The following is a 16,680-nucleotide window of genomic DNA, read 5'->3' as shown; positions in this document are numbered from 1 at the left end:
CTGCATGATGTGGACAGATCTGAAAGTATAGAAATGCAGAAAAAGGAAACGAGAGTAAAGACTCTTTCAGTTGTTTGTTAAACTTTACTAAAGCTCTGTTTTACTGTATATACAAAATAATGTTCTCTTGAGCGATCTTACTGCAAAGTAGCATAACATTTTTACTTTCACAGTGGTAAATAGTAATATATATTCTTCTAAAGAGTGGATTAACCTTAAATATTTTCAGGTGAACTGCTCTATAGAGAAATGACTTTGAGCGTAGTTGAATGTCACTGTTTTTTTTTTTTTTTCAGTATCAAGTTGGCCAGCTGTTTTCTGTGGCAGAAGCAAGTAAAAATGAAACAGGTGGCGGTGAAGGCATAGAAGTACTGAAGAATGAACCTTATGAGAAGGATGGAGAGAAAGGGCAGTATACACACAAAATTTACCATCTAAAGAGGTAGGTGTCTTTTTATCCATAAAACGGATAATATGATGTGCATCATTTCTGGCATGTAATAGTGCAGTACTACCAGGAAGTGGCAGTGTTGTCTTATTTGTGAAGCTGTTCCTGCTTTCTGTGCTGTAGATCCTAGAAACCTGAATTGTCGTCTCTTTTTCCTTGTCTACCCCTGTCCTCCCTCACACTTCAGTAAAGTCCCAGGTTTTGTCAGACTCATTGCCCCTGAAGGCTCCTTGGTATTCCATGAAAAAGCTTGGAATGCCTACCCCTACTGCAGAACCAGTGAGTTCCCCTCTGATTACTGCTTTGCCCAAAACAAACATACTCACTTGGATAAAACACACACTCGGTTATTTGTCATTTTCATTGTAACCAGTAATACTTAAAACATTTTCCCTTTCTTCTCCCCTCTCGGTTAACCTTGATGCAGTTGTGACGGTATGTATGTCTAAAAAAAACCTTTAAAAAATGTAAAGTTGTCAGTGAACTGTATATTCTCATAGTGAATTTTCTTTTGTTTCCTCTTCAGAATGAATATATGAAAGACAGTTTCTTCATTAAAATTGAGACATGGCACAAACCCGACATGGGAGAGCAGGAAAATGTAAGCTATCACATTTTAACTTAATTCCTAAATCAAATTTGAACACCTTGGAGAGAAAGGAAGTTGATGATCTGTGTATTTTAAACAGGTGCATAAACTTGACAACTCAAAATGGCAGAATGTAACCGTTGTTCCCATCGACATTGCAGACAGAAGCCAAGTGTCTGCTGCTGTAAGTAGAAATCTTTAAGATTTGATGCACAGTGGGCTTTGATTTAGTGCCTCCATGTGGCAGCTTCACATCATTGCACACTATTACACTTCATAATATATGCCTCTTTTGCTTACCTGGGTTTGCTAATTATACATTTTTTGTCACACATTTTGAGAAAATGAAACAATTTTGTAATGGTTACAAAAGCTTTTTTTAATGATTTTTTTGCCTTTGTGAAAAAGGGAACAATGTGATGCTAACCTACTCATTAAAAGAGTAATTACGTCTAAATTAGAAATTGACTGTACCTTACCAAACATTTGGAAATCAAGGTTTTATCAGACTGAAACTGATCTGTAAATTCAAGTAATCTCTTTAAATGGAATCCATTCATTGAAATGTACCGTAAGTCTTATAAAAAGCAGCATCAAGAACAGATGAGAAACAATGTCTTCTATTTGACTGGAAATGGTTACAGAGCTATTTCCAAGGCAGCGGACTCCAGGGAATCACAGTTGGAGCTATAATCTATGAAAGGGGAGAACATGCAGCTGTGGGGAACATAGGCCAACCTTTCAATATCCATACAAGATGCAATGACGACTCATACTGGAGGTCACAGAAGAACCCAGAACAAACTCTACCTCACTGCAGATCTCATTTTCTGAATTAGAGTCAGTGTTTATGATTCAACAGTAAAATCTGAGCTGCCCAGAGAGAACACAAAGATCCTTCTCTCATTTAATAAAAAGCAACATGAGAATTTTCATCCTATTTTGTTTACTAACCAGGCAACAGTAGAAAGCATTGGAAATGGTGAAGCTAGTACATTTCAGAAAAATAAAATCCCAAAGGTACTTAAAAGGGCTGCGGAGCTTCAGAAAATGGTTGACTTGGTGTAATTTCAGGAACCACAAAGTTGCCTTACATCTGAAACATAAAGCTTATTCCTGTTATGCAGCAGAACGTGGACGGCTTCCACCATCTGCAACTATTAATGTCTCTAAGGCCTATTCAAAGCTCTGAGAGAATCATAAGCCCCATTTACACTACCCTTGAAAAAGCGATCCATGCCGAGAGCGGTCCGAGCTCTGATCAGTTCACCAGGCCGAGCTCGCTTCTGACGACCGTTTACACATCATGCTATCTCGGTTCCTCGCCTCCTAGTGACGATCTGCGGTATTACTGCCAGTATTGAAGGAGGAAGTCAAGCAGTTGGTGGCGGTAATGCACCAAAAGTTGTTTGCCAACCGCCATTAAACACAAGAAGAAGAGGACGAAGAAGGAGGGAATCAAGCAAATCAAAATGGCGGCACCCGTCACATTCAGAAAATTAAGCTTGATTATTATTGCTGTACTTCAGTGTTATTATTTAAAATGCCATTATTTAAAATGTTGCGTGGAGAAGATTTCGATTGTTGTTTATAGTTGAAGAAGAAGTTGTTCTTCTGTTTCTGGAGGGGCATTACTGCCAACTACTGGAATGGAGTGTGAATCGCAATGGAGATGACGCGTTCTGCTCTTGCGCTCTTGTTATCAGAGAACCGAGCCAGGGAAAAAACGAGCCGAGCCCACCTCTGGAACTGGTCTGCAGTTAGCTCGGTTCGGTTGTGTCTAGCTCGGTTCAGTTCAGTTTGCTTTCCATTTACACACGATAAGTTATCTCAGTTACTGAGCTCGGACCGGTCTTGGCACGGTTTTTCAAGGGTAGTGTAAATGGGGTAATTGTGACCTAACAGACTTATATCTGATTATTGGAAATGTTTGCAAATGGTGTAGGCCAAGCTTGGGATGAGCTGTTCTTTGGTTGTTTTGGTCAGCCATTTATTTTCATCGTTTTTTGTCTTATTCTATATTATTTAATTGGAAAATCTAAAACAAACAAAAAGCAGGCTAACTATTTACTAAAAACTCGTCTGACATTTAACTGCAACATTGTGGAGCTACTATTAGCTTTAGTTGGAATATTTTCACATCCTGATTTTTACCTTCTTTCCTACTGTTGAAATTAGTAAAGCTGCTTTTAAAGTAGAAGTTGTCCATTGAAAGCTGGAGGTGTGACCTGATTAAATGGTTACCTTTTCAGAACGTTTATTTTTGGGAGAAGTTGATACCAAAGAGCTTTGGTATCTCTAACAGTTGTTAAAGGATTGCATAATTAATTATTTTTAAACAAATGCACCTTGTTACTAAATTTGAAGATTATTCCCCAACAAAGAAGTTTCTTGGTCTATGAGTAAAACTCAGCTTGTTCCATCATTACTTTAAACCCCCTCACTCCTCGGAGATATAAAACCGATGTTTTGACATTCCTGCTTGACAAGTGATTCAGCACTGATGGCAAACCATTGTTCTTCTGCTTGTTGATTATTAACTCACTCAAGATGATAATGTCACATTTTGCTTTGCAGTTGAAATAAGTAATAAGCAACTTTTTAGGATGCTTCAAGGTGTTCTATAGTTTCTAAATACAAAGAGTAAATTTATTTTTTTGAGCCTTCTGAAATCTTATTTGAAGATGTTGCACATTATTGCCCAAATCTGACATCCCATTGCCTCATTTCTGGGCCACAATTAAATGTGCTGCTGCTTGAGAGAGGAGCATTGGCTGCTGTGTGTGTACATGTTTGTTTGCTGCGGGTAGCTAACGAGGCGGACGTGTTTGCCTTGCTGAAGGAGTGTGTTGTGTCTCAGGGCCCTATCAGCCCTCAGCCTCGGGCATGACTGCAGGGCCCAGGGCGTACCGCCAGCACAGATGAGTTTGTTAGCGTAATTAAAGCTCACTGTGCGGTGTGCAGCGGAACTCCACAAACGCACACATGCCTGCGTGGCTAAGCAAGCTCTTTTACTTGAGAAGTAGCTCCTCTTCGTGTCCCCCGGCACATCGATTCACAGACCTCATTAGTACCGCTGTGTATTGTTATAGAAATGGAGCTCTGAGCATTAAAACAACCAGATTATTGTGGCTGAATGTGTGCAGCGCTGTCACGTGGCTGCGTTTCCATTTCTCTCTCTGTTTGGCATCCTTCTGTTGAGAAGTAACCCTGAAAAAAGAATCTTTTTAGCTGCAGGCGTATGATGATTTATTTAAAATTACTGGGCACTCGAGTTGTTGTTAAGCTGAAAACCATTCATTCTTTTTTTTTTCTCGCTTGTATTTAATGACGTTCATTTTTGTCATGTTATGCTAATCTTTTAGATGTGTGTTCCGGTTCTTAGAACCAGGTTCAGCTTTATAATGGCACTATGAGTAGTTTCATCAGATAATTTGTGCCAGACTGAATAAGCTTTATGCGTAGCCCACCTTCTCATCAATCCACATCATTTAGCACTGCTGGGTATCTTTCTGATATCTACAAATACTGTACTTTAATATGCGTTGTTACATAATTATTTCCTTCCTTCCAATTTTCCATTGTGAAAAACAGTTTATGTTGCACAACCTGGGGGTTTTTGCAGGTTATGTAAAATTTTTCTGGGGTTTGCAACATTAATTATTGAAAATAAAATTCTTTCCATAGGACTACAAGCCTGATGAAGACCCAGCCATATTCAAGTCGGTTAAAACTGCCAGAGGACCCCTGGGGCCAACCTGGAAGGTAATAATATAGTAGCATGATATAAAACACAAATCAGCTTGCAGAGGCATTCAGTTCATACCCTTTGAATGTTTTCATATTTTATCAACTTGCAACGCAGTACTGTACTTTATTATTTGATGTGAAAGAGCAACACAAAGTTGTGTGGAACTGCAAAATGGGGTGCATAATGAGATTTTTGGTTAAAGTTGTGGAAAGTATAAAAAGGATGGCATACTAAACAAGATTCCAAGCTTTAAATACCCAACAATGCATTGTTCGATGTTTTATGTAAAAAAAAGGGAAGATTTTGCAAAACCTCAGATCTACTAAGACCTGAAATATGTTGGGGTAGCATCATTGCATACAGGGCAGTCCTGGAGAATAACCTGTCTAAATCTGCAGAAGATTTAAACCAGATTTTTTTTACCTGCAGAATACTTTTGATGTTAGACTGGCTCACAGTCAAAAACTAAATCCAGCCTGGAATCTGTGGCAGACTAGCCACCTGAACTGGAGTCTTATGCCTTGGCCACGGGGTATGAAGTAGCTAGACATGTTGTAATTTTCTTTGGCTGCAGCTCTGTAAACTAAAGACTCTGCTCATTATTGTACTAATTTATCACCAGATGTAAAGCTGCTGCTAGAATCTCACTCTGTCTGCTGTTTCAACCACTGGAATCTTTCTAAATTATTCAGTTTCTTATTAGATTTGCTTCCCTAATTAATTGCAGTTTGCACTCCATACACCCAGAGAATATAAACACAGTTAGATTGACTTGGCACAGTATACCTGGGATGAGTCGCACATTTAAGGACTAATTCACAACTATGGTAAGCTGCAGTGAATAGCAGAAACACAGACTATAACAAATTCAGTGGAAGGTTAATGGTCTCTTTTTAAACAGTGCTTGATTGCCGAGTTACTGTTCCCTCACGATTTGGTAGTGAATTGATTATAAGGAGATATTAATTAGATTGAAAAGCTAGAAAATCAGCATGAGACTTCTGTGCAGAGAAGGCTGGCTTGTTGGATCTAAATTGAACAGATGTTTTGAGACACAGACAGAAAAGCTCTAAATAGAAATGTTGCTGCTTCTTGCTACATTTATGTTATCAATTTACAGTTTTTAAGTATTCATACCCAATTAAACTTGTCTCATTACAACCAAAAACTTTATATGACTGGGATTTTATGTAATGCACTCTAAAACTTAAGAGGTTTTCTTCCAACACCTCTATATAAAATGCTGTTTGGCCAACTGGCTTTCATAGTTACCTAATTAGTTTAATGAACATGGGAATAATTTTCACAGAAGTCACTTTACAGACCAGGGTTATGGTTCTGGACAACTTAACAGCAAGGTTTGGTTGCAAAATGAGTTTTAGGCACCTCATGGAACACATCACTATATGTCATCTGAAAATCAAGAGCGTATAGATAAAATCCACTGCTGTCCACCTGTGGTTAATTGACCATAACACAGAGGGGCACAGAGGCAAAAAACTTGCGCACACACACACACTCACCTGAGGACAATTTAGAGAAGCAGTTGTGTTTTTGGACTGTGGGAGGAAGCTGGAGTGCCCAGAGAGAACCAACGCATGCAAGGTTAGAACATGCATAGTCCATGCAGAAAGACCCTGGAATTGAAACAAGAACCTATTTGCTGCAAGGCAGCAGTGCTACAAACTGTGAAGCCTGTATAATTCTCCATTTCCTAATTATGCTCTACTCTGTTACATGCTAAATGTGAAAGTAAAAGGGAAACAGATACTTTTTATGTTAATAGATGATGATGTTAATGTTCTTATGAGTCTAATTTAAAGATCACTATTCTTTCTTTTTTTTATTCAAACTAGAAACCAAAAACAAGAGGAACAGATGCTCAGCAAAGCTCCAGACGTTTGACAGGCAGTTGTCTGATTTGTGTTTTGGCCCATTTGAGGCTGCATGGGTGGAGTGGAAGAACATTAGGTCCTTATTTTCTTAAAACCCAAAATAATAAAAAAGGATAAGCTTTTTAGTTTAATTTCAGTAATGAAATAGATTTGTTTGGTGTGTGGGTTTACTGCATTATGATGTTGATGTAGTCTTGCAGCAAGTTTTCTTGTACAGTAGCAATTTTAATTACAGTGATAAACTTTGTATTCATTGATCAAAGCTAAAAGCCTGGGATAAAGTTAATGAGTAAGAATTATCTTTCCTAAATATACTTAATCAGAACACTTTGTCAATGGTTTTCCCAAGTGTTATCCTTTACAGGTAAATAGAGGGAAGTTAAAGTATTGCCGCTGTTGGAAATCGATGAATTATTTTTAGTCCAAGATACACTATATTGCCAAAAGTATTTGCTCACCTGCCTTGACTCACATATGAGCTTAAGTGACATCCCGTTCCTAATCCATAGGGTTCAATATGACGTCGGTCCACCCTTTGCAGCTAGAACAGCTTCAACTCTTCTGGGAAGGCTGTCCACAAGGTTTAGGAGTGTGTTTATGGGAATTTTTGACCATTCTTCCAGAAGCGCATTTGTGAGGTCGCACACTGATGTTGGACGAGAAGGCCTGGCTCTCAGTCTCCGCTCTAATTCATCCCAAAGGTGTTCTATCGGGTTGAGGTCAGGACTCTGTGCAGGCCAGTCAAGTTCATCCACACCAGACTCTGTCATCCATGTCTTTATGGACCTTGCTTTGTGCACTGGTGCACAGTCATGTTGGAAGAGGAAGGGGCCAGCTCCAAACTGTTCCCACAAAGTTGGGAGCATGGAATTGTCCAAAATGTCTTGGTATGCTGAAGCATTCAGAGTTCCTTTCCTTGGAACTAAGGGGCCAAGCCCAGCTCCTGAAAAACAACCCCACACCATAATCCCCCCTCCACCAAACTTTACACTTGGCACAATGCAGTCAGACAAGTACCGTTCTCCTGGCAACCGCCAAACCCAGACCCGTCCATCAGATTGCCAGATGGAGAAGCGCGATTCGTCACTCCAGAGAACGCGTCTCCACTGCTCTAGAGTCCAGTGGCGGCGTGCTTTACACCACCGCATCCGACGCTTTGCATTGCACTTGGTGATGTATGGCTTGGATGCAGCTGCTCGACCATGGAAACCCATTCCATGAAGCTCTCTGCGCACTGTTCTTGAGCTAATCTGAAGGCCACATGAAGTTTGGAGGTCTGTAGTGATTGACTCTGCAGAAAGTTGGCGACCTCTTCGCACTATGCGCTTCAGCATCCGCTGACCCCGCTCCGTCAGTTTACGTGGCCTACCACTTCGTGGCTGAGTTGCTGTCGTTCCCAAACACTTCCATTTTCTTATAATACAGCTGACAGTTGACTGTGGAATATTTAGGAGCGAGGAAATTTCACGACTGGATTTGTTGCACAGGTGGCATCCTATCACAGTTCCACGCTGGAATTCACTGAGCTCCTGAGAGCGACCCATTCTTTCACAAATGTTTGTAAAAACAGTCTGCATGCCTAGGTGCTTGAATTTATACACCTGTGGCCATGGAAGTGATTGGAACACCTGATTCCAATAATTTGGATGGGTGAGCAAATACTTTTGGCAATATAGTGTATATGTCCTGATCTTTGAGTTGTATTCTTTTGTGGCACAATGTTGATGTAAAATTGATAAAGATTCACTTTAAGGGACAATGATTGTAAATTTGAACTATTTTTCTGAAAGCCGACACTTTTGATTAAAAGGATTTGATTTAGGCAAACATATTTATGTAAAAAAAAAAACAAAACAAAAAAACTGGTTGCGTTAATGGAGCACTTACAGTCTGTTCTGCAGTGGATCCCTTAAAGTGCACCATGGGAAAACGTTCCTCTGCTGCAACATTTTTTTTAACATAACAAAGACATCCTAACTGCTTTTAAAAGTGAGAATAAAGAGCGTAACTTTTTTTATTTTGTTATTCTTAATTGGATCACTTTCCCGTCCGCTGCGGACAAGGAAAAAGTGTTTTATTATAAAGGTTGGGGAGAAAAAAAAATTATAGTTATGTGACAACAGAAGCATAATTTTTGCCAGCTTCTCAGAGCAATAAAACTGTTGTCTATCTCTGCATGCACACATGCTTGCATATCGGCAGGCCTTTGTATTTCTGAAAACTTGTGCTCCTTTGAGTGGGGCACAGAGAGGGAGAGAAGAAATGTCACCGTAAGTGTTTTGATGTAGAATCCGTTTCATGTGAAGTTCTCCTTTAGCGATGACAACTTTTCTAAACCCACTGCAAATTTAGAAATGTTTCTCATTTCGCCTCTCTCGCGCTCCTTCATGATCGCTGCATCAAACGGCAGCAGGATGGGGCGTGATTGAGGCGAGTCTGTGGCATTTTCCACTTGGAACGCTGAGCTGGAATGAAGTGATTAATTAAACAGGTGTTCTCGGAGGGAGAGCGTGCGCCTGTGTGTGTTCTTTGGAGGGGGCGAGCAGGTCCTAGGTGTTAATAATGTAACCGGCTTTGCACCGCGACACCCTTATCGCTTTATGAGCACCGTTTTATCTGCCTTCTGTGGCCACAAAGGCGCGCCTGTCGGGAGCGGTGTCGCTGTCAGGGCGGAAGCAGGGAAATGGTCCCTTCATCTAGAGTTTATCCACTTTGCTCTACCCCCCTCCCACACACACACACAGTGCCCCCCCTCTCTTGTCTTCTCTTCTTCAGAGGCAGGCACATCGCAAGCAGCGATGGATGAATTTAGAAAGTGTCTTGTAGATTAGGGCGCTTTTATCTTCGCACAGCACAACTTCATATTGATAATTATTTTAGTAAGCTCCAAACCCAGCGCATTATGTATTAATGATTTTTAGCTTTGCACGCATCTAAGATGAGTCTAAAGCGGCGTTCTCTTATCCTTATGCTGTTTTTTCACATTTAGCTCAATGGAAAGTTTGTCAAGTTTTCTGTTTCCTTATTTAGTTTGATACTTTTTAAAGGAGCGGTGCTTATTTTCCCCAACAGAAAGAGCTGCCGAGTAAAAGTGACTGCCCAAAGATGTGCGCCTACAAACTAGTCACAGTCAAGTTTAAGTGGTGGGGGCTGCAAACCAAAGTGGAGAACTTCATCCATGAGGTTAGTGATTTTTGTTTTTCACAGTCACCGTTACCAGGGTTCCCGCGGGTCCTTGAAAAGTCTTAAAAGGCATTGAATTCTTCAAAATAAAACTAAGGCCTTAATTAGTATTAAAATGTCTTAAATCAGTCTTTCGTAGCTCTTAATTTTTAAAACATCATAAATAGGATTATTTTTATTACGATTTATTTTTGTAATCTAAATAAAACGTTAAAATTGACCTTTTTTTTTTTTAAATAAAAAAAATAACTGCTCGCCATTATTGGTTCTGTCCCGATAGCGGAACCAATAAAAGCGTTTTTGTGGCCGGGATATTTGGGAGATGCAACATTAACTTTTTGTCTGGAAAATATGAGCAAGTGTAAATGTAACGAAAATAGGCTATTCAGCCAAGAGTTTTCTCCATGGTTAAAACCAGTACCAGGGAACACACATGAGGCACAGTTTATTTTGTGCAAGAAGCGATTCAAGCTCGGAACGATGGGAATTAAGGCAGTGGAGTCGCACATGCGAAGAGCGAAACACAAAGCTTCAAAATCGAGTTACCGAGAAACAGCCGGTATTTCTCGGTTTTGTTCGACCCTTGTCTCTGCAACGCCTCCACTTATCACCAAATCAAACGTACTAAGAAAAAGATACAAAGAAAAATAGCTGCAAAAAAGACTTGGCACTGGTTATGTTGTGGCTTTAAAACGAAAGTTACGTATGTAACTACGGTTCTATGAATCCCGGATGACCGCCAGAGGGCGGTGCTGAAAGCACTGAATGTTCCCTTCGGGCATGCGCAGTTCGAGTAATTATACCAACAGAGTCACACCTGTGACACCGGATGACCACTCAGAAGCTATATAGCTTGGTGTCATCCTTTGCTCTGCTCCTACAGAATCTTCTCGCAAAAGCAAGGATTCTGAGTGACAGAGAAGCTCTGGCGGTCATGGGTCATCCGGGATTCATAGAACCGTAGTTACATACGTAACTTTGGTTCTATTTCATCCCTACTGACCGCCAGAGGGCGGTGCTGAAAGCACTGAATGACTAATGCCAACGATGTCACAAGGAATCCTGAGCACATACCTCACAGAGGAGGCCCAGCAGAACCTTGTAAAAGGACCTGACCCAGGGGATGAGGGGCAGCCACATTGACACTGTAGAACCTGGTGAAGGTGGTTGGGGAAGCCCATGAAGCAGCAGCACATATAGCTTCCAGCGGAACCCCCCTCAAAGCAGCCCAGGAAGCGGTGACGCTCCTGGTGGAATGTGCTCTCACACCGACTGGCAGGGAGCAGTGACCTGCAGCGTAGGCGTGGCAGATGACACTCACAATCCAATGGGACAGACGCTGTTTAGAAAGAGGACAGCCTAACCTTGGACCCCCATAGCATAGGAAAAGCTGGTCCGAGCGTCTCAGATTGGCGGTGGCTGCAATGTATGCCTCCAACGCTCTTACTGGGCACAACAACTCACTCAGTTGTACCAGATTGAGGCTGAAACCGAGCCAGCCGCAATGGCTGGTTACGGTGAAAAGGAGACAACACCTTAGGAACAAACGCAGTATTAGGCCACAGGGTAACACCAGAGCCATCTGGATTCCACCTGTTACACGTAGGGCTGACAAAAAGAGCATGCAGCTCGCTGACCCTCTTAGCTGAGACGATAGCCATCAGGAAAGCAGTCTTGCAGGAAAGCCACTTGAGTTCTGCTTGTGCCAAAGGCTCGAATGGAGGGTGGCACAGAGCTGTGAGAACCAACGGCAGATCCCAATCTGGGGCTCGTGGGGCTGGCTGCTGGCACAACCTACGAGCACCACGCAGAAAAAGTGAAACCAGTTCATGGCACCCCACTGTACGGTTGTCAACAGTTCGGTGAAGACATGAAATTGCTGCAACATACACTTTAAGGGTCGAAGGAGAGCGGCCCTTATCAAGGAGAGACTGGAGGAACTCCAAAATAGTGGGCACCGAGCAGGAAACTGGGTTCTCATTGTGGGCAGAGCACCACTGAGAAAAGAGGCGCCATCTGTTAGCATACTGCAGCCGAGTGGAGGAAGCCCTAGCACTCAATACGGTGTGTCTCACGGTGTCTGAACACCCAGTCAGCCTCCCAGGGGCCATGCCCACAGCTGGAGACGTTGAGGGTTGGGGTGCCATATCTGTCCCCCCAACTGAGACAGCAGATCCCTCCTTGCTGGAAGACGCCATGGAGTACCGTGACACAGACTCCAAAGCAGCGGGAACCACGGCCGCGATGGCCAGAACGGAGCTACCAGCAACACTCTGTGGCCCTGCTCGAGAACCCTCCGTAGAGTCGGCCAAATCAGTGAGAGGGGTGGAAAGGCATACAGGAGAACCTGCGGCCATGGATGAGCCAGTGCATCCTGGCCCAGTGCGCCCGCCATCCCGGTTAGGGAATACCATAGGGGGCAATGGGTCGACTCCTCTGTGGCGAACAGATCTACCTCTGCCTGCCCAAAGAGGTTCCAGATTATGCGCACTACGTCGCGGTGAAGAGACCACTCTCCCGGTACAGGTGCTTGGCGGGATAGAGGGTCCGCAACCTGGTTCTGCCGTCCTGGCAGATACGCTGCGCGCAGGGTACACAGACGGGGAAACGCCCATTCCAGGAGATCCCTCGACACCTTCAAGAGACGTGCTGACCTGGTGCCACCTTGGTGGTTTATATGATAAACAACAGAGGTGTTGTCTGTCCGAATCAGCACGTGCCTTCCCTCTAGGTGGGGCAGAAGGCACCTGAGGGCCATGTGCACAGCCGCAGCTCCAGCACATTCATGTGTTCGGTGCACTCCCTTGGGTCCCAGAGACCCCGAATAGCTCTGTGTTGCCACACGGCACCCCAGCCCATGAGGCTGGCATCCGTGGTGACCACCTCCCTTCGACACACTACTAGCCCCATTGGAACACCACTGGACAAAAGGGTCCCGTCTCGCCAAGGAGCCAGGGCATGGAGGCAGCTCCTGGTCACCATTAGCCTGCGATGCCTGTGCAGCCTGGCGTCTAGGCGAAAGCTGTTGAGCCATCGCTGCAAAGGACGCAGAAGGAGCAGCCCTAAGGGCACGACACGAGTGACTGATGTCAGTTTGCCCAGCATTCGCAGGAAGATGATGTAGGGAAGCTCCCTGCCCAGTCTGAATCGACGGACAAGCTGGAGTATGTCGTCCACCCTGTGAACAGATGGACGGGCCATCATGGTAGCAGAGTCCAGATGCATCCCAAGAAAGGTGGTTGTCTGAGATGGAACAAGACAACTCTTTGCCAAGTTGACTTTGAGGCCTAACAGTGACACATGAAGTAGAAGCTGGGACGTATCCTGAGAGGCAGCTACCTGAGAGGGAGCACAAAGAAGCCAATCGTCCAGGTATGGCAGAATCCTGACTCCGGAGGCCTGTAGAGGAGAGAGGGCTGCTTTCACGCATCGAGTAAACACCCTCGGGGAAAGGGAGAGCCCGAATGGGAGCACCAGGAATTGCCAATGGCGCCCCCGATAGGCAAACCTGAGAAAACGGCGATGTTCTGCCGCAATAGGCACGTGAAAGTAGGCATCTGTCAGATCTACTGATGTAAACCAATCTCCCGCCACAATGGTCTGAAGGACCTCTGTTATGGTGAGCATGTGGAAGGGAAGGACCTTCAGGTACCGATTCAGTCCCCTTAGATCTAAAATGGGCGAAAACCGGCGGTCTTCTTGGCCACAAGGAAGTATGTGGAGTAGTAGCCTCTGGGTTGCCGCAGAGGATCTACAGACTCGATTGCCCCCTTGCCCAGGAGGGCGGAAAGCTCCTGTTCTAGTGCCTGAGATTTCACCGGGTCTGTGATGACAGTCATCTTGACCCGGTGTGAGAGGGGGAGCCGCCGTCGGAACTGGAGCCTGTAGCCATTGGTTAAGGTGGCAACCACCCATGGATCTACGGCATGAGCAGCCCAGAAATTCAGCTGCTGATGGGAAAAATGTCCGACGGCTGGCCCGGTGGCATCATCTTCTATCCCTACGGCCCCTGGGGGCTCTGGGGGGAGGGCGTCCAGGATTTGAGGCCCGGGTCTGTCTAACAGGGCGGCAGACTGGCTCACGAAAGTCCCTCCTCGGTCTCTGCCGCACATCATGGGGATAGGAACCAACGTGTCTGCCACCAGTCTGAGGTCGTGGCTGAACGCTGGGGGTAGTGGCAGGGCGGCCCGAATGCTGGGGAAAAGCAGGTATGCTCCTGCGAAGGCCGGAAAGCTGCTGGCTAGTCTGACGTGCCTGAGCAGTCCGTTCCAGCGCCTCCAAGGCAGCTGATCCAAACAGCTCCCCTGGTACAACCGGGACACCCCTGAGGGTCCTACGGCATGCTTCAGTCAGAGGAGATTGTGCCAACCAGACCTGTCTACGAGCTTGGACAAGGAAAGACATGACCCGTCCAAGCTCTCTGGTCATCAGCGCGAAGGCCTGCAGCGCTGCGTCACTATAACCAACCGCCGCACTTGCACCACCAGTGTCCTGAACAGATGCAGACAGGGCAAACATGAGGTGCGCCAGAGAATTGCCAAGGCGGCCAGCACGCGCTCCTGCATTGTACGCCTTACAGAGGAGGTCATCTGTAACCCGACATTGAGTCCGCGGGCACCGGACATCAGGACGCAGGGCTTCATCTGGTGACACAATCAGTGAAGCAACAGCTGGTTCAATTGCTGGCATACGGTCCAGGCCGGCCTTCACCGACTCATGCATGGCAGCTAATACACGACCATCCGATGAGACGCGACAGCGCTCTCGGTTCCCGCCAACAGGCGTGTAACTCCTTCAAGTACTCCTCTGATGGAGGTACAGAAAAAGGAGTAGGAGCCCTTCCACGTCTGAAAAAGGCACTGCCGGAGCTGGATGCCTCTCCTTGTGGGAGTTCCAGCTGCAGCTGCTTCAGGGCCATAGACATGACCTCCTGCATGGAACCGTCACCGGCCTCTCCAACCGCACTCTGAGATGAAAATGAACCAGCCTCAGAGGCTTGAGAGGACCCTGCCTCCTCCTCATCTCTAAAATGAGAAGCGGAAGCAGCCAGAGAGATAACGTCATCCTCTACAACCAGCTCGGGCATTGGTGGGGAAGAGAGCCCAACCACTGGGAGCGAGGGATCAGATTGCCGTGTCTGCAACAAGGACTTCATCTCTGCCAGCTCTGCTGACAACTGCTCCACCCTTGTGGACAGGCCCTGGTCAGGTTTGGCCCGCTTCCTCCGGTGGAGGGGCACAGATGCTGTGGTCCCACCACGGCGCTTAGAACGCTTGGGGGGAACCACCTGCCCAGAGGGCGGAAGGTCCGAGCCCTCCTGGGGGCACAACTGGGCCAACCGGGCCACCCTCACTGCATGGGGCATAAAGCTGCAGTTCATACAGGGGTTCTCAGACAGCGCCTCCAAAAGGTGCTCATGTCCAAGGCAGGTAGGGCACAGGTCGTGGCCATCCTCTGCCTGCAGGGCAGCCCCACAATCCATGCAGCTGTGAGAGCCATCCATGTCGAAGGCCGACAAGGCTTAAAGAACAGAAAGTTATCGAAAATCGGGAGAGGGGGCGCAAACGCAGCCGTCACCAATTACAGCAGAGAAACGAAAGAGGCTGCGAGCACAAGGCAGCCGATACTGGGAGAGGGGGCGAGAACCGCTACCGTCACCAGGTATAAAACCAATAAACCAAAAAAGCTAACAACGTTAGCTGTATGGAAACTTAAGTTGGGAGTAGGAGCGAACAACGCTGCCGTCACCAATTAAGAGAGCAGACCAACGAAAAGGCTGCAAAAAAGGTTGATTTTGGGAGAGGGGGCGAAAACGCTGCCGTCACCATTCATAACTAAGCAGACCGATGAAGAAGGCTGCAAACAAACCAAAAAAGGCTAACAACGTTAGCCGTCTCCAACTTCGGCAAACGAAGTAGACCACACTTGGTTGGGAGAGGGGGCGAAAACCGCGGCCGTCAGTAATTATAGCAGCGCAGACCGGTGAAAAAAAGGATGCAAAAGTAGGGAATATACTGGGAGAGGGGGCGAAAACCGCTGCCGTCACCAGGTATAACACCAACAAACTAAAGAAGCTAACTACGTTAGCCGTATATAACTTCGGCAGTGAAGTTATTCACACTGGGAGTAGGGGCGAAAACGCTGCTGTCACCAGTTCGAAACAAAACAGCACGAAGCTGTAGGTAAAAAGCTAAAGTCGTGAGCCGGGAGAGGGGGCGCGGACGCTACCATCACCAGCAAACAACTCACTTACCTTCCGTAATCCTCAGAATCGACCCGTTGCAGCCCTGGGAGGGCGGAGAATAACCGCAACTCCGGTCAAGATACAGGGGCTTCAGACAACGGGGAAGTTAGCGAACCGCTTGCGAGAAGAAAAAAGGAGCAGAGCAAAGGATGACACCAGGCTATATAGCTTCTGAGTGGTCATCCGGTGTCACAGGTGTGACTCTGTTGGTATAATTACTCGAACTGCGCATGCCCGAAGGGAACATTCAGTGCTTTCAGCACCGCCCTCTGGCGGTCAGTAGGGATGAAATAGAACTGATTTGTTTTGTTCCCTGCTAAAACAAAGTTTGTGAATTCCGTTAAATAATCGTTAATATATATCTGTCATTTGTGTGTTTTTAGCTTTCTTCCTGTGTGGAAAGTTTTTCAAAATTTTAAACATTAGTGCAGTGGTTTATGTTAAAATAAACCTTTGGGCTAAGTTGTCGCAAGCGGGTTTTTCTTGTGAATTTGGTCTTAAATTTTTATTTCAAGTGGCATTAAAAAGTCTTGAATTTAACGTGCCTTATGCTGGAGGAACCCTGGTTAC

The 16,680-nt window shown here is 45.3% G+C and overlaps 1 protein-coding gene across 2 annotated transcripts in view; it reads left to right on the top strand.

Annotated features, from left to right (window-relative positions):
- Positions 1-16,680, top strand: part of LOC119783964 (phosphatidylinositol transfer protein beta isoform-like) — a 32,605-nt gene that overhangs the window by 9,926 nt on the left and 5,999 nt on the right. For both annotated transcript variants that reach the window (XM_038285745.1, XM_038285746.1), the window contains exons 3-9: positions 297-442; positions 636-727; positions 876-883; positions 975-1,049; positions 1,138-1,221; positions 4,725-4,802; positions 9,756-9,866. In XM_038285745.1, the coding sequence (XP_038141673.1) occupies positions 297-442; positions 636-727; positions 876-883; positions 975-1,049; positions 1,138-1,221; positions 4,725-4,802; positions 9,756-9,866 (594 nt within the window). The remainder of the gene's footprint in view (positions 1-296; positions 443-635; positions 728-875; positions 884-974; positions 1,050-1,137; positions 1,222-4,724; positions 4,803-9,755; positions 9,867-16,680) is intronic.

This window comes from Cyprinodon tularosa, unplaced genomic scaffold (assembly GCF_016077235.1).
Source record: "Cyprinodon tularosa strain WSP-4 unplaced genomic scaffold, ASM1607723v1 ctg214, whole genome shotgun sequence".
Taxonomy (NCBI): Eukaryota; Metazoa; Chordata; class Actinopteri; order Cyprinodontiformes; family Cyprinodontidae; genus Cyprinodon; species Cyprinodon tularosa.
This window is presented reverse-complemented; position numbering and strand designations above follow the sequence as displayed.